The sequence below is a fragment of the Octopus bimaculoides genome, chromosome 19, assembly GCF_046866305.1.
Source record: "Octopus bimaculoides isolate indiv1 chromosome 19, ASM4686630v1, whole genome shotgun sequence".
Classification (NCBI taxonomy): Eukaryota; Metazoa; Mollusca; class Cephalopoda; order Octopoda; family Octopodidae; genus Octopus; species Octopus bimaculoides.
Window position 1 is genome coordinate 28,401,866 of NC_142946.1, and position 27,804 is coordinate 28,429,669.

General features: G+C 37.9%; 2 protein-coding genes across 2 annotated transcripts; both read left to right on the forward strand.

The window, feature by feature from the left end:
• Window positions 1-383: 383 nt before the first annotated feature.
• On the forward strand, window positions 384-3,335 carry LOC149131805 (uncharacterized). The gene is made up of 2 exons (XM_089366428.1): window positions 384-2,660; window positions 2,698-3,335. Exon 1 carries the CDS (start codon window positions 994-996, stop codon window positions 1,867-1,869), a length of 876 nt encoding a protein of 291 aa, XP_089222554.1. The 5' UTR covers window positions 384-993; the 3' UTR covers window positions 1,870-2,660; window positions 2,698-3,335.
• Window positions 3,336-5,479: 2,144 nt separating this feature from the next.
• Window positions 5,480-6,094, forward strand: LOC106880093 (uncharacterized). The gene has a single exon (XM_014929909.2). The coding sequence runs from the start codon at window positions 5,480-5,482 to the stop codon at window positions 6,092-6,094; it is 615 nt and encodes a 204-aa protein (XP_014785395.1).
• The last annotated feature ends 21,710 nt before the right edge of the window (window positions 6,095-27,804 follow it).

The window sequence follows — 27,804 nt, forward strand, 5'->3', positions numbered from 1 at the left end:
CTCCGTCCTTCACCATGATAACAACAAAAATAAAATAACGAGACATCTTTTTCAAATACGATCGACAAACATTTATTCCCTACAAACTGTGAGTTTTTTTGAAAATCTTTTCGTAAATCTTGAGATTAACACCTGCACCATTACCTACCTAACCCTAACACTGTAGTGAAAATCGTGCGGGTGTTAATCTGAAAATTTACCAATCTCTTTATACACACTCATACATACATACGTACAAATACACACATACATACAAATAAACACATACATACAATTACCGGTGAGCCTATTCCAAATACGATCGACAGTCAAACACTTATTTACTACCATATATATATATACAGAGAGAGAAAACACATTAATACACACATACATACCTGTCATTTTCTTTTATTTATTTGCTGTTTCTTATCACCCTTTCTAAATACCATGACTTTGGTCAGTGTCATTTTTATACACACTCATACATACATACGTACAAATACACAAATACACAAATACTGGTCAGCCTCTTCCAAATAAGATCGACAGTCAAACATTTACTTACTAACATAACAAGTAACTTTCACTTTAAACTGAGTTTCTTCAAAATCTTTCTTCAAACTGAATTACTTTATACCATGTAACTCTAACATCCGCAGTCAAACATTTATTCAATACAAACAGTGTCCACATCTACTGTCCATACAAACTGTGAGTTTCTTGAATTTCGTTTTAAATGCTAATCTCTATTATTAACCTTTACGAATGATCCAACAAAATATTAAATAAGAAAGCAAGCAGAAACACTGGGAAAACAGTCAAACTGTGAGTTTTTTGAAATTCTTTTTTAAAACACATTTAATCACATACATACAAACACCCGTCTATTTATTTATTTATTTATTTATTTATTGGCTGTTTTTTATCACCCTTTCCCACTTCAATTTCACGCATACTTTCCTAGACATTTTCTCTCTACAAGTAACTTTCATCCTTTCTTCGGCACATAAAATGCCACCGAAAAAGAGAAGGCGCCTCAGTCGCCATACCGCCTCAGCACTGGCGCTAAAGGCGATTAGAGCAAACGAGTCCTCAGAGCAAACTGCTTCTAGACTTTCACACGCCACTTTATGTTCAGCGAAATGCCGAGCTGCTGAAAGTTTGCAACAACGCACCCTACGCCTAGCCAAAATGGCTTCATACACTGCTACTTCCAGGGCTACAGAGGACCCGGAAAAAACGGCGACTCGCCTGGCTACAAACGTTGCTGCTACTGCTGCTTCCAGGGCTTCGGAGGGCCAGCAACAAACGGCCAATCGACTGACTAAAAGCGCTGCGGCTACTGCTGTTTCCAGGTCTTCCAAACGTTTGGAACAACGGACGACTCACCTTGCTACGAACGCTGCCGCTATCACTGCTTCCATGGCTTCTGAAGATGCAGGTGGCCACTCTATTACCATTGCAAATGTCACTTCTGCTACTGCTACCGCACCTTCCCACGACCAATGTTCTACATTGCAGTGGAACAGTCAATGGCAAGATCCTGCCTACAGTGTGACGATTCCCAACAGCCCTTACTGGCATCTACGCGCTTTCAACTATGAGCCAAACTTTCATTACTCCAGCCGCGCTGACATAAATATTGGAGAAATGCGCTTCAATTGCCAATTCTGCAATGCTAAAAAGTGGGCTGTCGAGCCATCTCGAATGTGCTGCTTAAACGGTAAGGTCAGCTTGCCCCCTCTTCCCCAACTGTCACAGCCTTTGAAGGAACTACTTACTGGTTCTACCTCAAGCTCATCCAAATTCCTTCAAATCATCAGGAATTACAATTGTGCGTTTCAGATGACTTCTTTCGGGGCTAATGTTGTCACAGACAGTGGTTAGATGCCTACTTTCAAAGTCCAAGGACAGGGGTACCATCTTATTGGGTCGCTTCAGCCACAACCAAATTGCAAGCCTTCATTCCTCCAAATTTATTTCATTTCCAATTACAGTAGGCAACTTGATGTGCGATTCGGCGTTATTCCACCACCTGCAAACACTGGTGCTGACACTTTTGACAGGGATGTGATGCTCAGTCTGCAAAACATGCTTCATCAGCACAACAACTATATTCGCAGCTTCAAATATGCCTTGCAAACAGCCCCTTCACCAAAATTCACCATTGTCATCGATGCTGACTAAAGACCTTTTGGGGAGCACGCACGCCGTTATAACGCTCCTTTGTGCAATGAAGTCGCTGTACTTCTCCATGGTGAACAGCACAATAAGCGAGACATAGTTATTCATAGCCGTGACAGTGGTCTCCAACGTATTACTGAGACACATTGTTCATACGATGCCCTGCAGTATCCCATTCTTGTTCCATACAGAGAAGACGGATACCATTTCGGCATTCCTCAGCGCAAACCAAACGAGCCCACTGCTGCGACATCCAGAACTGTTTCATGTATGGATTTTTACTCGTACCGCTTCATGACGAGGCCTAATGATTTTAGCACCCTGCACAGGTCACGGGAACTGTTTCACCAGTTTGCAGTTGACATGGCTGCAAAGATGGAGTCGGAGAGACTGTGCTTCATTAGATTGAATCAGAAGAAGCTGCGATCAGACTCCTACATCCATTTGCGTGACGGCATCAGTAATGACGCTGACCCAAAGAACATCGGCAAAATGTGCATTCTCCCATCAACCTATACAGGGGGGCCACAGTACATGCACGAGCGAACACACGACGCTATGACTTTCGTTCGGCACTATGGACGCCCCGATTTATTCATCACGTTTACATGTAACCCGAAGTGGGTTGAGGTAACGCGGGAACTTCTCCCACACCAGCAGTACTGCCATCGGCATGATCTTATTGACAGGGTTTTCAAGCAGAAGCTGACTAGGCTAATTGATTTAATCAAAAAAGGGCAGGTTTTTGGCCCTGTTAAGTGCCACATGTATACTGTTGAGTGGCAGAAGAGAGGGTTGCCACACGCACACATTTTGGTTTGGTTAGTCACCAAAATAGACCCTACACTTATAGATGACATCATCACAGCAGAAATCCCCAACCCCACTGTTGACCGACAGCTGTACGACATTGTCAAGGCACACATGGTGCATGGTCCGTGCGGTCCCGGTTTTCAAAAATTCTCCTCATGCCACAAAGACCATGTGTGCACTAAACGATACCCAAAGAGTTTCGTGGACGAGACCCAGACCCCTTACGGGGTCATCAAGTTGATAATAGATGGGTGGTCCCATACTGTCCATTACTGATAAAACTTTTCAACGCTCATATAAATGTGGAGTTCTGTCATTCAGTAAAATCAATTAAGTACATATGTAAATATGTTAACAAGGGTTCGAACGCTGCCATGTTCGGCCTTCAAAAGGACAATAGCATGGACGAAGTGTTGCACATTGTTGTATATTTTCAAACTTACCCGTATTTACTAACCCATGATTAATCCTCATCTTTCCTCCATAGGACATCTATTCTGTTTTCACAGACCATGAAGTTTTGTAACAGCACATCCACTACCGTTGATGGAAAAGGAAGATGCCGTATTCACTTGCGAACGTTTTACACATCCTTACATGACTACCTAAGACATTGTTACAATTGTGAGAACAATAAAACAGCCTTTTCAGGGCCACCTCACATTCTATTGTTACCCCCTTCTCAGAGTGTTGCAATGCTCTTGGCAGGGCTTTCTGTCCAGTTGCAAATCGATTGGTTGGTCATCAACTTATGGCAATCTTTCCCTCAATAATCATAATTGAGTAGAATCATTAACAGTACTTTAAAATAATTAAGCCCCGAGCAACGCTGGGCACTTCTGCTAATATAATTATAATCTTATATTAATTTTTACCTCTACGGTTTTAAAGTATGCTAGCTACTGATGTTATTATCTTATGATAATTATTTTATCCTTTATATATATATATATGTGTGTGTGTGTGAATGTATTTATGTATGTAGTAGACTACATATGTGGAAAATCGGTGTGTTTGTGGCGTTGTTAGCTAACTCCTCCTACATCGTTTTATTGATTTTGATAAAACTTGACACGTGAGTAGAACTCATGTCTGAAAACCTTGTGACATACTTAGATTGTTGAAAACATCGATAATACGGCCCCTGGAAGGGACGTTTATATCTACCTTATATATCTAACTTCTTTTAGACACCCATGGGAAATAACTCATACCAACTTCACAATATTTTTTTTTAAACCCTCAAGGGAAATAACCCATTTCATTGTTCAAATTTCGATTACTTTGAACCAACGATCAGCCGACCTAATTCTACATTTCACTACTCACAGTTTTGAACTGCTAAACATTATTATTGCACTTCCTTAATTTGAATCTCTTCGTTCATACATTTCTATACATACATACTTTTTTGAATGCCCATTACTCCGATAATTCTGCATTTTTACAGTTACACTTTCTCCATGACAGTAGATAATTTTTTGTTTTCCACAATGTATTTGTAGTGGCTTCATGCAGGCATAGCGTGAATTCGATCCTCGATTGCCGAATTTCACTTAACACTTCAACAGCGCTTTTCTCATGGTAAAACAATAGTTTTTCTATGAATGACAGCAGTTATACATTTCCCAGATGCCTCCACTAAGCAGAATAATGTCTTTGCCACTTGACCCTTCTAACCTCTTCTAGGCCACCAAGGGGCTGGAATTGAGATAACAAACCTCCAACGAAATCATTTATTCTCAACAATATGTCTATGCTTCAGGCTGCTTTTCGTTAGTTATAAATAACAACCGAATGAAATCCATGGGTGGCAGTGGAGTTGCTGCTTTTGGTCTGCCTCAACCAGATGTGTTACCTGAAACCCTTGACATCGAATATGTACAGGAGATCAATTATGACATCGAAGAAATGGCAGCATTTGTGTCTGATAATGAACACAAATTGAACGAGGATCAAAAAACTGCCTTCGAATCCATTATTTCATCCACGCATAGCGAGATTCTCCAGGTGGAACTGGCAAAACATTCATTATCAATCTTATTTTGGTGAAGCTGTGACAAAATAAACAGATGGCCCTTACCATGGCATCAAGTGGAAACTCTGTTAAACGGTGAACGAACAGCTCATTCGTGCTTCAAATTGCCTCTGGACCTTGCAAAAAAAAGACATAGCAACCTGCAATATCAGTTGTGGCACTACAAAAGCAAAAATTCTCACTGAGTGCAAATTGATCATTTAGGATGAAGTGACAATGAGTCATAAGGGCGCTTTTGAGGCTCTTGACAGATTACTTCAAGACCTGAGGCATAACTCAAGGCTAATGGGCGGCCTAACAGTACTCCTTGCAGGAGACTTTCGACAAACTCTCCCAGACATTCCAAAGGGAATGAGAGCAGATGAGGTAAATGCGTGCATCAAATTTTCATACATTTGGAGCAAGGTTAGAAAGTTGAAACTCACAACAAACATGAGAGTGTAGTTAGGTGGTGATGCGCACATGGAGAACTTCTGCAGGCAATTAATGAATATTGGAAACGGTGCTGTAATTGTTGAGCAGGATGGGAAGATTAGTTTACCCTTTGGTAATTTGGTGTCAAATATACACGAACTATTGGCGAGAGTTTTCCCCAATCTGAACACACAATTCAAAGACCATTGTTGGCTGAGAAAACGTGCAATTTTGGTGCCAAAAAATGTTGCAGTAGACAATCACCCTCTGGAACAACTGCCTGGCGATCGTCAAGCATACAAGTCAATTAATAGTGTGCTCCACACCAATGACGCTGTTCATTACCCCGTTGAATTCCTCAATAGCCTTGCACCTTCAGGTCTATCACTGCATGAATTGCATCTAAAGGCTGGAGCCCCAGTTATGCTTTTAAGAAACCTCAATCCTCCAAAATTATGCAATGGCACAAAACTTATCAAAAAATTGATGCAGACAGTGTTGGAGGCAACACTATTGACTAGGAAAGAAAGTGGTGAAGATGTTTTCATTCCAAAGATTCCTCTGATTCCTTCCGACACACAAATTGATTTCAAAAGGCTACAATTCCCACTGAGATTAAGCTTTGCAATGAGCAACAACTCTGTAGTCAGACATTGGAAGTAGTAGGCCTTAATCTTGCAGTACCTGCTTTTTCTCATGGACAGCTCTATGTCGGATGCTCTAGAGTTGGAAATCCGGAAAATTTATTCATCTATGCACCCAACGGCAAAACCAAAAACATTGTGTATCATGAAGCCCTGCAACACTGAAATTTTGGAACAAAGATGCCTCTCCCTACAACAACCTCTCTCGCCAGCCTCCAGCAACCTCTCTCGCCAGCCTCCAGCAACCTCTCTCGCCAACCTCCAACAACCTCTCTCGCCAGCCTCCGGCAACCTCTCTCGCCAACCTCCAACATTCTCTCTCGCCAACCTCCGAAAACCTATCTTGACAACCTCCGACAATCTCTCTAGACAACTTCCAATGACCTCTCTTGCCAACTTCCAACAACCTCTCTCACCAACCTTTGACAATCGTTTTCACCAACCTCTGTAAACCTTTCTTGCCAACCTCCAGCAATCTCTTCCTCCTCCAGCTGACGTTTTCATGATGGAAAATACACCTTTTGTGGCAGTTATAATGAAATTGCTTTCATATATCAGATTAATAAGGCATTTCAATAGAACATCTTTATCCCCGGGAATTATCGAGTACACCAGCTAGTATATATATATATATATATATATATATATATATATGTGTGTGTGTGTGTGTGTGTGTGTGTGTGTGTGTGTGTGTGTGTGTGTGTGTGTGTGTGTGTGTGTGTGTGTGTGTGTGTGTGTGTGTGTGACGATAAAGGTTTTATTGTTGTAGCGATGTGTGTTATGGTGCAACGTCGTGATCGCCAGTTTGTAACGATAAAGTTTTTAGTTGAAGTCGAGGGTCACCACTTGTACGATAATAATTTGTTTGTAGCGATGATAATTTTGTGTAGTTACCAATTGTAACGATTAAATATTTGTTGTTATAACGACATGTTGCAGGATGCGAAAGATGAGCAATTCATGAAGTTTTTAAGAAAATATTTATTTACCGTTATGTTACAATACCTTACCACAACAGGCAGGTTATAATATATCCATAAACATGCGAAGTAAAGCTTGTGTTTGTGTCCTCTTAATTGTTTAGTAGTAATCCACAGAGAGAGAGAGAGAGAGATAACGGTGTTGTAAAAGAATAGAATCAGAGCTAGTATGAGTTGTAGGGTTGTGGAACGTTGTCTCATAAGTGCTGACAGTAAAAAAGTCGTGATTATAGCAGTCTGTTCCCTAACTAATTGAGTTGTCAGGAGCTGCTTCGCTGTTATTGCCAAGTGACTACTTCTCGTTGAGTCGTAACCGACTGGTAACTAAACTGGCTGAGTCGTCACTGACTGGTGACTAAACTAAATTTTTCTTGGGGTGTCCTTGCTTTTATAACAATCCAGACGGATAGATACATTATTGAGAACAATAGATTTAGTTGGTGGTCTTGTTATCTCTATTCTAGCTTTTAGTGGAGTAGAAGAGGTTAGGAAGGGTCAAGTGGTGAAGACATTATTTCGGCCTAGCTAAAGGCATCTGGAAAATATAAGACTGCTGTCAGAGAAAGACCATTGTTCCACCATGGGAAGAGATCTGTTGCAGTGTTAATTTAAATTTGGCTATGGTGGATCGAATCCACTTCATGCATGCAAGATCCACTACATATATTATATGTGTGAATGTATGTACATATATGTGTGTATATATATCTATATATATAAAAATGAGAATGTGTGTCTGTCTGGCTGTCTGTCTGTCTGTCTGTGTGAATCCCTAAAACTCGAGAACTACGCAACCAATTTCATTCAAATTTTACACATGCCTTACTTAGGGTTCCAGTTGTGTTTTAGTCCAAAAAAATTATTAACTTCTTGCAGAGTTCGAGCACACGGCAACATAATATCTCCTCCACTATTTAAGTATTACGTGTCAAAAGTGAAACAAAAACACTCATGTCAAATACTTTCACTTTAAAAATGAAACTATTCCACTAACTGAAACAATCACATTTCGATACTGTAGTGACAGATACTTTCACAGAGAGAGAAAGAGAGAAAGAGAGAGACAGAAAGAGAGAGAGAGAGAGAGAGAGAGAGAGAGAGAGAGAGAGAGAGAGAGATGTATATGTATACATATACATGTATATGTACACCATTTCGATACTGTAATGACAGATACTTTCAGAGAGAGAGAAAGAGTGAAAGAGAGAGAGAAAGAGAGAGAGAGAGAGAGAGAGATGTATATGTATACATATAGATGTACACGTATATGTATATATATATAGATCTATACATACATGTATATGTATACATATGTGTAGATGTATATATATATATAGATGTACATGTAATATGTACACATATATACATATATACATGCATACAGATATCTATACATATATACACCCATCACACACACATACACATGCACACAAACACACACATTAGTCATTTGTTTTCTTATCCAAAACTACGTCAAAAGTACTGAATGGATCTTTATGAAATTTGGAAATTATATTCTTTGCATAACGGCCATAACTCCCATGAACATTCATATATTTTTGATGTTGATGAAATTTTAACCCGAACATAACAGATGAGCATTATTTAGAAAATGATATCACACGTTATCGAGGCTACCATTCTTTCTGGATGTGCAAAAGGGGATGACGTCTTTATTCCAAGAATTCCTCTTACTCCTTCCCACTTCGTGTGACTTTTGCCATGTCCATAAACAAATATCAGGGTCAAACACTGTCTGTAGCTGGTCTTCTCTTGGAAGAGCCCTGCTTCTCACATGGACAACTGTATGTTGGCTGCTCAAGAGTGGGCAGCAACAAAACACCTATTTGTATATGCTCCACAAGGGAAAACAAGGAACATAGTTTACAATGAGGTGTTATAATCACAACAGCAAGAAAGTATGTACATGATCACCTTCTTTTACGAAACTTCATTAACTTTCATATATTTATATTGATATACATATATATACGTATGTTTGGGTGCGAGTGTGTATATACATCTCTATATATAAAGATGATGCGTAGTCTAGACGGCGTTTTTAGATTTCATTATTCTCTTTAACCCGGGCAACGCCGGGTATTTCTGCTAGTATATATGTGTGTGTGTGTGTGTGTGTGTGTGTGTGTGTGTGTGTGTGTGTGTGTGTGTGCAAATGTATGCATATATATATTCACATATGGTAAATCTCACTGAAAAGGGCCTGAAATCAATTGATATGGGATTATCTTTTTATTACTTTACTCTTTTACTCTTTTACTTGTTTCAGTCATTTGTCTGCGGCCATGCTGGAGCACCGCCTTTAGTCGAGCAAATCGACCCCAGGACTTATTCTCTGGAAGCCTAGTACTTATTCTATCGGTCTCTTTTGCCGAACTGCTTAGTTACGGGGACGTAAACACACCAGCATCGGTTGTCAAACGATGTTGGGGGGGGACAAACACAGACACAAACATACACACACACACACACACACACACACACACACACACACATATATATATATATATATATATATATATATATATATATATATATATATATATATATACATACATATATACGACGGGCTTGTTTCAGTTTCTGTCTACCAAATCTACTCACAAGGCTTTGGTCGGCCCGAGGCTATAGTAGAAGACACTTGCCCAAGGTGCCACGCAGTGGGCCTGAACCCGGAACCATGTGGTTGGTAAGCAAGCTACTTACCACACAGCCACTCCTGTAAATTTTATTCACAAAAGATATGCTAATCTTCTATTTTCGCTCATTTCCTTGCTTTCATCTGTGCATACGAGTGATTTAAGTGGTTTACGGTCATTTTGACGTCTATGTCTAGTATGTTGTTACTTTTTCCACTACCCTTCATTATAGTTGTATATATTTATATACTAGCAGAAATACCCGGCGTTGCCCGGGTTAAAGAGAATAATGAAATCTAAAAACGCCGTCTAGACTACGCATCATCTTTATATATAGAGATGTATATACACACACGCACCCAAACGCACGTATATATATGTATATCAATATAAATATATGAAAGTTAATGAAGTTTCGTAAAAGAAGGTGATCATGTACATACTTTCTTGCTGTTGTGATTATAACACCTCATTGTAAACTATGTTCCTTGTTTTCCCTTGTGGAGCATATACAAATAGGTTTTTTGTTGCTGCCCACTCTTGAGCAGCCAACATACAGTTGTCCATGTGAGAAGCAGGGCTCTTCCAAGAGAAGACCAGCTACAGACAGTGTTTGACCCTGATATTTGTTTATGGACATGGCAAAAGTCACATGAAGGGGGAATTGTAGTCTTCTGAATGTAAAAGGAATGTCTGCTCCTGATGGAGTAAGAGGAATTCTTGGAATAAAGACGTCATCCCCTTTTGCACATCCAGAAAGAATGGTAGCCTCGATAACGAGTGACATCATTTTCTAAATAATGCTCATCTGTTATGTTCGGGTTAAAATTTCATCAACATCAAAAATATATGAATTTTCATGGGAGTTATGGCCGTTATGCAAAGAATATAATTTCCAAATTTCATAAAGATCCATTCAGTACTTTTGACGTAGTTTTGGATAAGAAAACAAATGACTAATGTGTGTGTTTGTGTGCATGTGTATGTGTGTGTGATGGGTGTATATATGTATAGATATCTGTATGCATGTATATATGTATATATGTGTACATATTACATGTACATCTATATATATATATACATCTACACATATGTATACATATACATGTATGTATAGATCTATATATATATACATATACGTGTACATCTATATGTATACATATACATCTCTCTCTCTCTCTCTCTTTCTCTCTCTCTTTCACTCTTTCTCTCTCTCTGAAAGTATCTGTCATTACAGTATCGAAATGGTGTACATATACATGTATATGTATACATATACATCTCTCTCTCTCTCTCTCTCTCTCTCTCTCTCTCTCTCTCTCTCTCTCTCTCTCTCTCTCTTTCTGTCTCTCTCTTTCTCTCTTTCTCTCTCTGTGAAAGTATCTGTCACTACAGTATCGAAATGTGATTGTTTCAGTTAGTGGAATAGTTTCATTTTTAAAGTGAAAGTATTTGACATGAGTGTTTTTGTTTCACTTTTGACACGTAATACTTAAATAGTGGAGGAGATATTATGTTGCCGTGTGCTCGAACTCTGCAAGAAGTTAATAGTTTTTTTGGACTAAAACACAACTGGAACCCTAAGTAAGGCATGTGTAAAATTTGAATGAAATTGGTTGCGTAGTTCTCGAGTTTTAGGGATTCACACAGACAGACAGACAGACAGACACACATTCTCATTTTTATATATATAGATGATTATAGACTTGTATTAACTTTTACCTCTACAGTTTTAAAGCATGATAGCCACTTATTATTATTATTATTATTTTATAATAATGATAATTTTATCCTCTTTATACACACACACACACACACACACACACACACACACACACACACACACACACACACACATATATATATATATATATATATACATACACACATATATAATATATATATATTCATTCTTATATTGTTTTATTCACTCCGATCATTGTATTTACTGTGGAAATATTTGATGGAAAAGCACATGGTGAGATGGGCGAATTGATTGACCTCATGTATATATATATGTGTGAATGTATGTATGTATATGTATGTGTATGTATATATTCATATATATATATATGTATATATATATATATATATATATATATATATATATATATATATATATATATATATATATATATATACATACATACATACATACATACATACATACATATATATATATATATATATATATATATATATATATATATATATATATATATATATATATATATATATATATATATTACATACAAAGATAAGAGGAATGACCAGCAAAAGTGGACTCCTATATGATGCTAGAAATAGCTGCCGAATCATCTAACCACGAAAAATATGTTCTCAGTAAAAATTTTGCGACACAACAGACTGTAAAATGGCAAGACAAATGAAAGAATACTAAATAAAAAAAAAACGATTAACCTACGTACCATGGTTTCACCTGTAAAAATTTACATAAGTAAATATCTGCAGGATCATCAGCATAGTCTGTCGATTTATAAAATATAATTTCCAGAACTAGACACAAGACGTCCACCCGAAAGGGAGCACGTGTAGAGTTCTACAAATTACATTCAGTGTATCCTTTCAAATGTCTTCAATCTGGCGCGCTAAGTCCGGAAATAACTCTGCAGTTAATAAATTTTTGCAGCTAATTTACCGGTTTGAGAACATCATTATTTAGAATTTATTAATAAGGGTAGAAATTGATATTAATCAATTAAAACCAGTGGTCTAGCATATTAAAAAACCGAAGATTAAAATTATATTACATACAAAATAAGAGGAATGACCAGCAAAAGTGGACTCCTTTATGCTAGAAATAGATGCCGAATCATCTAACCACGAAAAATATGTTTTGAGTAAAAATTTAGCGACACAACAGACTGTAAAATGGCAAGACAAATAAAAAAATACTAAAAAAAAAAACGATTAACCTACGTACCATGGTTTCACCTGTTAAAATTTACATAGGTAAATATCTGCTAGACCACTGGTTTTAATTGATTAATATCAATTTCTACCCTTATTAATAAATTTATATATATATATATATATATATATATATATATATATATATATATATATATATATATATATATATATGTATTTATAGATTTATACCAAAATTTGGTAAAAATATTGTATCTGTTATCAAACGTAGCAAAATACTCACATGTGAGTTTTTTTATGTATATCGATTTAAATAAGGGCTAAAAGATGATCCATTGTAAAAATTTTATTTTGACCTATGTTCATTTCGATACAATATCCAGATCGATTCATGCATATTATAAAATATGGAATATTGTATCTCTTCAGGGTCAGATTAATTCATAGCAGACAGTAAAAATAGACAACATTCATAGTTGTCCTATAGTTACATGTAAATAAAGAAGTTGAAAAGACATGATACATAATGAAACTGTATAGCAGTTGAAACCGTTATAAGACAAAGTAAATGAGCATTGATGCTAATTTATGATAGGATAACATCATAAATTAGCATCAATGCTCATTTACTTTGTCTTATAACGGTTTCAATACCGATATGCTATACATTTTCATTACGTATCATGTCTTTTCAACTTATTTATTTACATGTAATTATAGGACAACTATGAATGTTGTCTATGAATGTTGTCTATTTTTACTGTCTGCTATGAATTAATCTGACCCTGAAGAGATACGATATTCCATATTTTATAATATGCATGAATCGATCTGGATATTGCATCGAAATGAACATAGGTCATAATAAAGTTTTTACAATGGATCATCTTTTAGCTCTTATTTAAATCGATATATATATATACTAATTTACAGTAAATCTCACCGATGATGGCTGAGCATTTATTGCAGGTCCTGAAATCAATCGATATGGGATCATCTGTTTAGAACTTGTGAATTTTATTCATAATGGGTATGCTAATCTTCTATTTTTGCTTATTTCCTCACTTTCACCTCTGCATATGAGTGATTTAAGTGGTTTAGAGTTGCTTTGAATTCTAATTCTAGCATATTGGTACTTTTCCCAGTAACCTTCATTATAGTTGTATATATTTATATATGATTATAGACTTATATTAATTTTAACCTCTACTGTTTTAAAACATGCTAGCCACTGATGTTATTGTTATTATTTTATTAATAATTATATCCTGGGGATATAAACAACAGTAGCATCATCCCCTATGGGACTGCCGCATTTAGGTGGCAAATATACTTCACAATTTCGTGCTGCTATTGTTTACTTCGTACTCAGAGATTTAATATTGCTTGTTTCACCTTTTTTGAGATCAGCAACAGTTTGTCACTGGAAAGCAAGTTTGGAATGAGTTCTCATCGCTAGCTGGTGATTATCACACACTCATGACAGGTTACTGGGTCTGTGTATATCACGTAAGGCTAGGATTGGGAACGATGATTTCCCTTCGCAAATACTAATCAGACACAGACAGTGTATCTCCTCCAGCTGGAGATGTCTTCCTGGGGCTATAAACAACAGTAGCATTATCCCCTATGGGACTGCTACATTTAGGTGGTAAATATACTTCATGATTCTGTGCTGCTACTGTTTACTTCTCACTTAGAAATTTAATATTGCTTGTTTCTCCTTCTTCGAGTTTGTTACTGGAAAAAGCATATAGTACTTTCTTTTTTTTTCTACTCTGGGCATAAGGCCCAAAATTTTGGGGGAGGGGGCCAGTCATTTAGATTGATCCCCAGAATGCAACTGGTATTTAATTTATCGACTCCGAAAGGATGAAAGGTAAAGTTGACCTTGGCAGAATTTGAACTCAGAACATAAAGACAGACGAAACACTGCTAACCATTTTGCCCATTATGCTAACATTTCTGCCAGCTCGCTGTCTTAAGCATATAGTATTTTGCATTTGGAATGAGTTCTCATCGCTAGCTGGTGATTATCACACATTCGTGATGGGTTACTACCCTTCGCAAATACTAATCAGACACAATGTGTTGTTAGCCAGCTAGAGGAGATGTCTTCCTGGGGCTATAAACAACAGTAGCATCGTCCCCTATGGGACCGCCACATTTAGGTAGCAAATATACTTCACATACATACATTCTTATATTGTTTTATTCACTCCAATCATTGTATTTACTGTGGAGATATTTGATCAAAAAGCGCATGGTGAGATGGGCAAATTGATTGGCTTTATGTATATATGTACGAATGTATTTATGTATATATATTCACATATTCTCCTTTTTTTCTTCTTTTACTTGTTTCAGTCATTTGAATGTGGCCATGCTGAAGCACCACCTTTTAGTTGAACAAATTGACCCCAGGACTTATTCTCTGGAAGCCTAGTACTTATTCTATCGGTCTCTTTTGCCGAACTGCTTAGTTACGGGGACGTAAGCTTGGTATTTATTCTATCAGTCTCTTTTGCTGAACCACTAGGTTACAGGGATATAAACACCCCTAACATTGGTTGTCAAGTGATAGTGAGGGGACAAAGACATGCACACATAAATATATATATATATACTAGGGGTTTCTTTTCAGTGTCTGTCAACCAAATCCACTCACAAGGCTTTGGTTGGCCTGAGGCAATAGTAGAAGACACTTGCCCGAGGTGCCACACAGTGAGACTGAACCCAGAACCATGTGGTTTGGAAGCAAGCTTCTTACCACACAGCCATGTATATATATATATATATATATATATATATATATATATATACATACATACATACATACATACATACATACATACATACATACATACATACATACATATATATATATATATATATATATATATATATATATACTAATTTATGTTAAATCTCACTGACAATGGCTGAGCATTTATTGCAAGCCTAAAATTGATTGAGGTGGGATCATCTGATGATTACTTACTCTTTTTACTTGTTTCAGTCATTTGACTGAGGCCATGCTGGAGCACCGCCTTTAGTCGAGAAAATCCACGCCAGGACTTATTCTTTGTAAGTCTAGTACTTATTCTATCGGTCTCTTTTTGCTGAACCGCTAAGTTACGGGGACGTAAACACACCAGCATCGGCTGTCAAGCGATGGTGGGGGGACAAACACAGACACAAACATACACACACACACACACACATATATATACATATATACGATGGGCTTCTTTCAGTTTCTGTCTACCAAATCCACTCACAAGGCTTTTGTCGGCCCGAGGCTATTGTAGAAGACACTTGCCCAAGGTGCCACGCAGTGGGCCTGAACCCGGAACCATGTGGTTGGTAAGCAAGCTACTTACCACACAGTCACTCCTGCGCCTTGTGAATTTTATTCACAAAAGGTATGCTAATCTTCAATTTTTTGCTCATTTCCTCGCTTTCACCTGTGCATATGAGTGATTTAAGTGGTTCAGAGTTGTTTTGACTTCTATTTCCAGTACCCTTCATTATAGTTGTATATATTTATACAACCACGTTTGGATGGTGCTTTTTATGTTCCACTGGCACGGTGAGCCAGTCAGGCGGCACTGGCAATGATCCACGCATGAACAGTGCTTATTCTGTGCCACCAGCATGAGAGCCAGTCATTACTGGCATCAGCCACAACTACAATTTCCAGTTGATTGTGATTTGATTTTTGATTTTTGATTTTTACTTGACTCAATAGGTTTCCTCAAGCATGGCATGTCGCCCGACAATTCAAAGGTATTTTTTAAATAGGCTGGTTATGCGACACTGTTCTAGGCTATGGCTGTGATCTCACTTTTCTTGCCACATCTTCTCAATCACAGCATATCTCCAGAGGTCTTGGTCTTTTGTCATTGCTTCTGTTAGGCCCAACTTTCAGATGTCATGCTTCACCACCTCATCCCACGGGTCTCCCTCTTCCACGGGTTCCTTCCACTGTTATGGAGTGACACTTCTTCACACAGCTCTCCTCATCCATACACAGCACATGACCATATCAGTGCAGTCATCTCTCTTGCACACCACATCTGATGCTTCTTATGTCCAACAATTCTCTCGGGGCGCTTTCACTGTCGTGTGTGCACACTGACATTACACATCCAGTGGATCATACCAGCTTCATTTCTTTCAAGCCTACACATGTCTTCAGCAGTCACAGCCCATGTCTCATTGCTATGTAGCATAGTAGTTCGCATGCATCATACAATCTACCTTTCACTCTGAGCGAGAGGCCCTTTGTCACCAGTAGAGGTAGGAGCTTTCTGAACTTTGCCCAAACTATTCTTATTCTAGTGGCAATGCTCTCTGAGCATCCACTCCCACTACAGACTTGGTCACCTAGGTAGTGGAAGCTATCAACTACTTTTGGTTTCTTCCCCTGGCATGTGATGGAATCAGTTTTCTGAGCATCTGCAGTGTTTATTGCCCCCATGGGTCTGCTGCACACCAAAAGCTATCATCCCGGTTAACCTTCCTTTGATGTTGCTGTACCTCTTATGCATCCATAGCTTACACTGGGTACATCTTATGGGAGTTTCTACCTACACCCTTTCTACAGATCAAGGAGTGCCATCTACCTGAAGGGGTTTGTGATGTGTTTGCCTTCCTACTTACTAGGACTTTGCTTTTTGTAACATTGACTCTAAGGCCTTTCGCTTCTAAACCTTGATTCCACACCTGAAATTTCTTCTCTGGTTCTGGTAGTGATTCTGCTATGAGGGCAAGGTTCATCAGCATAGAGGAGCTCCTAGGAGCAACCTGTCTTGAATTCCTCTGTTATTGCCTGGAGGACTATGATGAATAAGAGGGGACTGACGGCTGATCCTTGGTGAACCCCTACTTCTACCCGGAATTCTTCACTATACTCATTGCCAACCCTTACCTTACTAACGGCATCCCTGTACAGCTCTTATTAACCACTTGTCAATCCCCAGCTTCTGCATAAGGGATCAGGGGACACTGTCAAAGGCTTTCTCCAAGTCAACAAAAGCCAAGTAAAGGGGTTTATCTTTGGCTAGGTATTTCTCCTGCAGTTGCCTTACCAGGAATATAGCATCAGTGGTACTTCTACCTGGCACAAAACTGAACTGCATCTCATCTAAGTGGACTCTCTCCTTAATTAGTTGGACTATGACCCTCTTCGTGACTTTTATCACCTGATCCAGCAGTTTGATACCCCTGTAGTTATTTCTAAAGCATCACCTTTACCTTTGTAGCAGTTGACTATGGTGCTCATTGGGTATGACTCCATTGTGAATTACCTGGTTAACAATATGGGTGACTAGACTATAACCCACACCACCAGATATTTTAAGCATCTCAGCAGTGATTTATGACGGGCCAGGGGCTTTTCCTGACTTCATATCCTTAATTGTTTTATCTACCAAGGTGTATTCGGGTAGCCGGTCCCTCTGTTGGGTCAACATTTGGCAGGCTCTCCTCCTCCCATTCATTCTCCACATTCAGCAGCCTTTCATAACAGCTTCTCCAAGTCTTTTTCTTTGCAGAATCATTTAAAGCAAGTGCACCATCATCCATGCGGACACATTTCTCTCCTGTAACATCACAATTTTCTCTCACACACTGTCTTGCAATTTTGCAATCTCACACATTGGCAAACTTCTTCTTTTCTGCTTCTCCCTTGGCTGTGTATACCTGTCGCCCAGCCTTCCTTGTGACTATCTGGTACAGTTTCCTGCTACTCCCCACTCTTCCAAGTTTTCCAGACCTGTTTCTTTGCTCTAATGGCCTTGTCTACAGTATTATTCCACCATCACATTACTCTAGGTCTGGAAGGGACTTTGCACCAGCCACAGATTTGGTCTATGGTGCTCAGTAAGCTGTCCCATAGGAATTTCCAGTTACTCTCTATGCCCAAAGTCTATAGCTCCTCCTCCCTCTCATCAAATTTCTCAATGAGGATGTTTCTAAATCTCTGACCATGTGAAGGGTTCTTTAGCTTCCAAATCCTTCTTTTCTGGATTGGTCTACTTCTTGGCATCCTTCTGGCCTTGAGTCTAAAGTCACTAATAACTAGTCTATGCTGGGGGGTACATTCTAAACCAGGGAGGGTCTTTGTATTTAAGAGCAACCTTGCATCCAGCTGTCTGGTGAGGATGAAATCAATCTGGCTCACAGGTGGCCATGTGGCTTCCTGAAGTTAGTGTTGCAGATTAATAGGTTGCATGCATCACAGAACTCCAGTAGCCTAGTTCCCTCTTCATTTCAGGAACCAATTCCATGGCCCCCATGAACACCATGGAAGATACCGGATTGCTGTCCGACATGTCCATTAAAATCACCAGCCGCAAAGATGAGGTCATTGCCACTCATCTTTGAGGTAGTCTGTAGAAGGGTATTATAAAAGTGGTCATTTGGTAGGCCTGCTTGTGGGGCGTAGGTGGGGCGTCAGTGTGCCTACATTGACAGTGCCAATTCTAGAAACTGGGAAAGGAATGTGGGAGGAGGCATGGGAAGGGGAGATGTTATTCAGTGCCTGAAAAGAAGGTTTTCATGTTCGTTTGATAGACATGCTACACCTCTTCTCATTTTTGACCTGTCATCATTTAAACATTTAAGTGTGTTAAGATTGTTGCACCTAGGATTAAGTGTTAGCAGCATTGTAAGTATAGGCATTATGGACATCGTAAAATCGTAAATTTAAGAATTGCTGGTGTTGCAGTTATAAGTAAATAAATAAATGAATGAAGATAAAGGAGAATATGCTGATGTTAGATTAAGTAGGTGGGTAGCTAAACTAGTTGCATTTGTTCTGGGAGAGAAAGAGGGAGAGGAAGTTGCAGGTATGACAGAGGATACCACCAATGAGGGAGGGGGTTTCCAGTAAGAGAAGAGAGGAACAAGCATGCCCCCCCCAAAGACAAGTATGCTCACACACAAGACAAGCGTGCACACACACATGCGCACACACACACACACACACACACACACACACACACACACACACACAGAAACAAGCACGCATGTACAGCCCATTAGCTTTCACTTTCCACTTTGATACGTCCGTCCATGGAAATTACGAAGAAATTTGTTGACAAAACAAAACAAAAGGAGAGGAGGAGGAAATTGCAGGTTTGAGTAGAGGATACCACCAGTGACAGAGGGAGTTTCTGATGAGAGAAGAGAGATATCCAGTAATGGTGGTGGGAGAAGAGAGATATCAGGTATTGGTGGTGGAAGAAGAGAGATATCGGGTATTGGTGGTGGTGGTGGGAATGGGTGGCTGGACGTACCACAAACAAGCAAGGGTTAATTTAGAGAGATGGCAAAAATATATATGTAGCCAACTTGAGAACAAAAATATATATATATATATATATATATATATATATATATATATATATATACACATCCTTATATTGTTTTATTCACTCTGATCATTATATTTACTGCAGAAATATTTAATTGGAAAGCACATGATGAGACGGTCAAATTGATTGGCCTCGTGTGTATATGTGTGAATGTATGTATATGTTATGTGTATGTCTATATGACCGAGACCTTTGAAAATATACTGTGCGTGAGAAGACCCAACAAACCAAGTGAGACCAAACTCCAAGGCCTCTGCCAGGGATGTAGCCAGCCCACTTATGCGCAACATTCCTTCTTTGGACACTAAACTCCGCTTGCGAAGACCTATTGAGGCAAGTGAAATCGAAATCGAACTAAATTTGTAGACTGGCACCCATGCCAACGTTTTCATTGAACACTAAACTCGGCTTGCGAAGATCTGTTGGGGCAAGTGAAAGCGAAATCGTGTTGGCACCAGTACCAGTAAATCACTAAGAGCACCGTCTGAGCGTGATCGTGGCCAGAGCACCAGCTGTCTGGCTTTCATGCCGGTGGCACGTAAATAGCACCATTTGAGCGTGACCGTTACCAACATTGCCTTCCTGGCACTTGTGCCAATGGCACGTGAAAAGACATTCGAGCGAGTTCGTTGCCAGTACCGCTGGACTGGCTCCTGTGCAGGTGGCACGTAAAATACACCATTTCGAGCATGGCCGTTGCCAGTACCTCCTGACTGGCCTTCGTGCCGGTGGCATGTAAAAGTACCCACTACACTCTCGGACTCGTTGGCGTTAGGAAGGGCATCCAGCTGTAGAAACTCTGCCAAATCAGATTGGAGCCTGGTGTAGCCATCTGGTTCACCAGTCCTCAGTCAAATCGTCCAACCCATGCTAGCATGGAAAGCGGACGTTAAATGATGATGATGATACTAATTCATGGTAAATCTCACTGCCGTTAGCTGAGTATTTACTGCAGGTCCTGAAATCAATTGAAATAGGATCATCTGTTTATTACTTATGAATTTTATTCTCAAAAGGTACACTAATTCTTGCTTATTTCCTCACTTTCACCTGTGCATATGAGTGATTTAAGTGGTTTAGAGTCATTTTGACTCATATGTATATATATATGTATATATATATATATATATATATATATATATGTATATATATATGTATGTGTGTGTTTATGTTTGTGTCTGTGTTTGTCCCCCCAGCATCGCTTGACAACCAATGGCGGTGTGTTTATGTCCCCGTAACTTAGCGGTTCAGCAAAAGAGACCGATAGAATAACTACTAGGCTTCCAAAGAATAAGTCCTGGGGTTGATTTGCTCGACTAAAAGGCGGTGCTCCAGCATGACCGTAGTCAAATGACTAAAACAAGTAAAAGAGTAAAAGAGAGAGTATACTAAATTTTACGTCTACAGTTTTAAAGCATGCTAGCCACTGATATTATTGTTATTATTTTATAATAATAATCTTATCCTTTATGTATATATATATATATATATATATACACACACACACACACACACACACACACACACACACACACACACACATATACAGGGTGCGTAAGGTATTTGAAGACATACCTTTTTTGGGTCATTACTGCATTTTTTGCAAACTTTGTATAATCTTTGTTTCAGAAAATAATAATGGCAGACCCTCAGCTTACTCATGAAATGAAGAAGAATGCTGTTATTGTGGTTACAAAGGCTGAGCATAGCGGTTTAGAAATATCTCGATTTTTAAAAGTTGCCAGATATTTTGTCTACAAAGTTTGTAAGGAGTTAGGAACTGAAGATGGAAACATATCACCAGTATCTAAGCATAAAAAGCATTCTACATGCTCTGAAATCATCAGAACACATGAATTTGTCCAGCAAGTTCAACAGACCATTAGTTACAATCCCAGAAAGTCCATGAGGTCAGAAGGAACAATCAGAAATGTTGTCCACAAAGACATCAGATATAAGTCTTATATGATGAGGAAAGGTCAGTTTGTCAGAAAAAGCAAAAGAAAATCAAATCACTACATCAGATCTAAAAGGTTCTTAAACAAACTGAAAACTCTAGCAGAAGATTTGATTTGGTTTTTCTCAAATGAGAAAAACTTCGACCAACATCAAAAAGTTAGCAGAAGAAATGGTAGATGGTTATGTGTAGACCCTTCTGAAGTTCCAAGTGTTATGCATACAAAATTTCCTTCAACTGGCATGGTTTTAGGGGTTGTCAGCAATGAAGAACATGTGATGCCTCCTTACCTCTTTCCAAAAAACCTTAGAGTTAACTCTGCCACTTACATTGAGGTTCTGGAATCAATTGTTAAACCCTGGACAGACAGTGTATGCAATGGAAGGCCATATGTGTTTCAGTAAGATTCTGCACTATCACACATGACTTTAGTAACACAGGAGTGGATGGCTGAAAATATTCATGATCATATAAACCCTAACATTTGACCTCCTAATTCCCCAGATCTCAATCCATTGGACTATAACATGTGGAGTTTTGTTGAGAGAGAGGTCAATGAATACGCCCATAACACCAAAGATTCTATGAAAGATGCCATAGTCAGAGTAATGTCTAAAATGAACCAGGACCACTTGATTTGAGCATGTAGATGATTTAAATCTCATATAGAAGCAGTTGTTGAAGCTGAAGTTGGCTTTATTGAATGACATTATAGAGAAGGTTTATTTTTATCCTCATAGCATTTTTTGATGAATAAAGTTATTATATATCTGTTTTCTTATAAACATAAATCTGTCCTCAAATATCTTACGCACCCTGTGTGTGTATATATATATATTGATAGGAAGGACAACAAAAGAAAGAAAGAGACCTCGATATTATGTAAATAGAAGAATTTATCTGTAAAAATATGTGACACTTATTCGGTAGTCATGATAAAACTCCGATGCCAGGGTGGGAGCCCACACCAACATGTCTTCAGTTATCCAGCCATTGAAAATTCCTGTGAAAAATGACCGTTAAACGAAGGGAAATTACTGTGTGGTTGACGGTCATTAAGACAAAAGAGCGAATAGACCGCTAAGTAAGGGGAGTGGGTAAAAGTAAGGGAGTAGAGAAGTCTATAGGTTCGCGTAAGCGCACCAATCCGTACATTCCCTTTATTTATATACTAAACCACCCTCGCTTTAAACACACACGTCCACCCACATACTCGCCAAAAACTATACATATATGTAAACACACACATGCTCACCCACATACTCGCTAAAAACTATACATCTATGTACATATGCATATATATATACATGCATACATACCCACACAACAACCCTGCACCCAAAGCTATAAGGTTTATAAATATTCTTATTTAGATCTAGGGACACATCTAGGTAATTGACAACCGTCAGGTTGGTATCTGTAGTTATGCTAAGACTGAAGATTTTCATCAAATGGATAATATCCTTCCTGAACTGATCCTGTGCTGGTCCATTGGTATTAGCGGTTAAAGCTAGGGCATCATCTTTGTAAATTGTGAAGTGTACTTTAGGAAAAGTTTTGCCCAACATATCTAGTAGGAATAATCCAATAAGATCGCATATGCCTGCTCCATCATATGACCCCATGCTCACATTGAAAGCACCCTATTTATCGGTAGTCTTGACCCACTCTGCGTCTAAACTGCGCATATTTTCGCATGCTCGCACATATATCTATATACGCACATACCCACACACACATAAGGTTCCATATACGTATCTATAGACGCACAGGAAAAAAACAGGGTGGAGGGAAGAAAACAGAAAAATATGTGTGGAAAAAATACAAAACATTAACTCTATAATTATGTAAAAAATATTAAAAAAAAATTTTTTTTTTGATAAATAAAAGAACTGCTAGATAAAGCCCTTACCTTTGCAAGCGGATTCTTAGAAATCAGTACACAGGATAAAGACATAATCTTCCATGCTAGAAAGATTTTACTCATCAGTGAGAACGCGGAGTGGGTCAAGACTACCGATACAGAGGGTGCTTTCAATGTGAGCATGGGGTCATATGATGGAGCAGGCATATGCGATCTTATTGGATTATTCCTACTAGATATGTTGGGCAAGACTTTTCCTAAAGTACACTTCGCAATTTATAAAGATGATGCCCTAGCTTTAACCACTAATACCAATGGACCAGCACAAGATTGGTTCAGGAAGGATATTATCCATTTGATGAAAACCTTCGGTCTTAGCATAACTACAGATACCAACCTGACGGTTGTCAATTACCTAGATGTGTCCCTAGATCTAAATAAGAATATTTATAAACCTTATAGGAAGCCCAACGATAGACTTAGCTACATCAATGTGGGTTCCTGCCATCCCCTCATAGTGTTTAAAAATTTAGTTAAAAACATTAGTAAAAGAATCTCTAGATTCTCCTCTGATAGGGACATTTTTAATAGTGTTGCCCCAGTATATAATAAGGCTCTAAAGATAGTGGTTTTAATGAGGAAATAACCTATACACCTGCCACCAGTCCAGTAACAAAGAGAGGAAAGCATAGGAATAGGAAAACCATCTGGTTCACACACCCCTACTCACCCGAAGTGACCTTTAATATAGGCAAGTACTTCTGATAGACAGACACTTTCCAGCCAACCACAATTATAGAAAGATCTTCAACAGACATAACTTTAAAATCAGTTTCAGCTCAACTGCTAATTTTAGAAACATAATCGCACACAACACACAAAAGCCGCAATATGAAGCCAGCTGTTCATGCAGAGATAAAAACTTGTGCCCGCTAAATGGAGCTTGCATGTCTGAAACCATCATTTATGAGGCCACCATGGACTCTGTATCCACTAACGACACAGTTTCCATGAAGAAATACGTGGGCCTCATGGAGGGTAATTTCAAAGCCAGATTCAGTAATCACACTTTGAGTTTCAGGCACTGGGACAAAAGGAAAACGACCAAATTATCCAGTCATATATGGTCTTTAAAAGATAAAGGTGTCAGTTACAACATTCATTGGAAGATCTTTGTCAAGTGTAAGCCAGCAGCAGCAGAAGGTGCGGTCTATGTGATATGGAAAGATGGCTCATCTGGAAAGGCAGCTTAGACCCCCACCACATGTCTAAATTCAAAGACTGAACTTTTCGGATCATGTCCACATGCTACGTTTTTGGTACCCCTGAGTTTTACTGATAGGACTTGCTTTCTATTTTGTGTCTATGTATAAGCTTTTTATCTCTCTATACTTCTTACTTAGATTTCTTATATATTTTAAAAATATTTTTACTGATAGGACTTGCTGATAGGACTTGCTGATAGGACTGTACTGATAGGATTTGCTTTCTATATTGTGTCTATGTATAAGCTTTTTACCCTTCTATACTTTTTACTTGGATTTTATATTTTTATATTTTTTATATTTTTATATATTTTTTTTAAATATTTTTTTACATAATTATAGAGTTGTTTTGTATTTTTTCCACACATTTTTCTGTTTTCTCCCCTCCACCCTATTTTTTTCCTGTGTGTCTATAGACACATACATGGAACCTTATGTGTGCGCTTATGAGTGTGTGCGTGTACGTGCATATAGATATGTGCATACATGTGAAAATATGCACAGTTTAGACGCGTTTTAACCTTATAGCTTTCTCACACTGTTTTTTGCTTTTAGCCCTATAAAAAAATTTTTTTTTGCGTTCGTGTGTATGGGTGCGGGGTTGTTGGGTGTGTGTGAGTGAGGGTGTGTATATATATATGCATATGTACGTAGATGTATAGTTTTTGGCGAGTATGTGGGTGAGCATTTCTGTTTAAAGCAAGGATGGTTTAGTATTTAAATATAGGTGAATGTACGGATTGGTGCGCTTACACGAACCTATAGACTTCTCTACTCCCTTACTTTTACCCCCTCCCCTTACTTAGTGGTCTATTAGCTCTTTTGTCTTAATGATGGTCAACCACACAGTAATTTCCTTTTGTTTAACGGTCATTTTTCACAGGAATTTTCAATGGCCGGATAACTGAAGAGATGTTGGCGTGGGCTCCCACCTCGGTATCCGAAACTCGGAATGTTACATAAAAATCAACTTTTGTAAACATTAACTATGAAACTTGCACACTGCTAAAGATCAAACTGTGATGTTTATACAATCCAGTAATTACAAGTTTTCCCTGCATTACAGCTACTTCATGTTATGGGATTTTCAGGCTTAATTTCAGGATATGGTCTGTAATTTTGATCTTACAGAAACTCAGAACATGTGGTTCTAAATTGTTAACTTTTGTTTTAGCACAATGTCTACTTGCATTTTATTTAAGATCAAAGTATATAGTTAACAATTTTAAAAACTATTATTTTTCACTAGGACTATTGTAGAAATTCAATATATCAGTAATGGTAGTTTTTATAATCTAGTACATATGCTCAAAAGACTATCTTCATGGGGTATATCTTGAACAAGTTAACTTGTTAAGGCCAATTTATCTGTAAACTATGCCCACAGGAGTTAAACACATAACTAAATTAATGAAACAGTACCTTTTTACTACTTACAGTAGAGAGCTGTTTTTCTATAATATATACTTGCAGTAGGCAAAGAAGGTAATATATTTTCACCAATGTAATATGTGAACTACAAATATGTCAGTTGCACTTAATTAACTCAACTACCACTCTCAACTGATATTACCTTCAAGTTTCAAAATATTTTGATCTATATTCTGAAGTAGAATCACTGTTAGTGTATAGGTAATAGATATATGAATAATGAATAGTGAAAGCAAAATAAAAATTTGGTATCAAAGATGAAATTTGAACAAGAGTGACAAACTCTGTGGGAAGTATTATACTAGTTACGAGTGGCTTTCATTTATTACCACAACTATATTAATTACTACTGTTTTTCAGTTCAATCTTAATTTGTGACAGGCATGGAGAAACTAATTTTTGTGAGATTTGTATCAACAAAGGAAAAAGAGTCTTGGAAATAAGTTTGAGAAGTCTCTTATGTGGAATGTATTCTCGATTTAATACGTTAGCATGAATTGTTATGACAAACAAGACAGCACCTCTCTATGCATCTTGATTTTGTTATTTCATATGTTAGACCAAGAGAGTTTTGGGGTCTGAATCTAAATATTTTCCCCCATGTTTTCTTTTGTAATGGAACATCCATGCAAACTAATAAGGCAGATCATTAACAAAACACCCTTTAATATAGAATATACACTGCAGATTATAGATGATGTATTATTTGTATTACTCAAATTAATATAGAGATTATAAACAGGTTGTCCAGTACCCTAGCCAACTTCTACCTCTCACTGTTTATAATTTTCTCAACTTACATATGCATCTTCCAATCAAAAGGTGTCTGCTTTATTAACTTAGTTTTGCAAATATTAGATACTTTTATAAAATAGTAGAACATATGTATATTTCTCCAAGTTGGTTTGCAATGTGTTACACACTTAATCTAACATTTACTTATACAATATTATGACCCTTTGACTCAGTTATTGAGCTTGCAAAGCATGCCTTTTCAAAGTTTTGCAACTTACATTTCTTCATCAGTTAGTATTATTGATATTATTGTTATTATTTTATAATGATAATTTCATCCCTTATATATATATATATATATACACATTCTTATGCTGTTTCATTCACTCTGATCATTGTAGTTATTGTGGAAATATTTGATTGAAAAGTTGAAAAGCACATGGCAAATTGATTGGCGTTGTATATATGTGTGAATGTATGTATGTATGTGTATGTATATATCTATAAGTATGTATATATATTCTCATACATATACTAATTTACAGTAAATCACACTGACGATG

Bases quoted from the DNA above. Each gene is read 5' to 3' on its own strand.
- LOC149131805 (XM_089366428.1), top strand. From the start codon at position 994: ATGCCACCGAAAAAGAGAAGGCGCCTCAGTCGCCATACCGCCTCAGCA.
- LOC106880093 (XM_014929909.2), top strand. From the start codon at position 5,480: ATGGAGAACTTCTGCAGGCAATTAATGAATATTGGAAACGGTGCTGTA.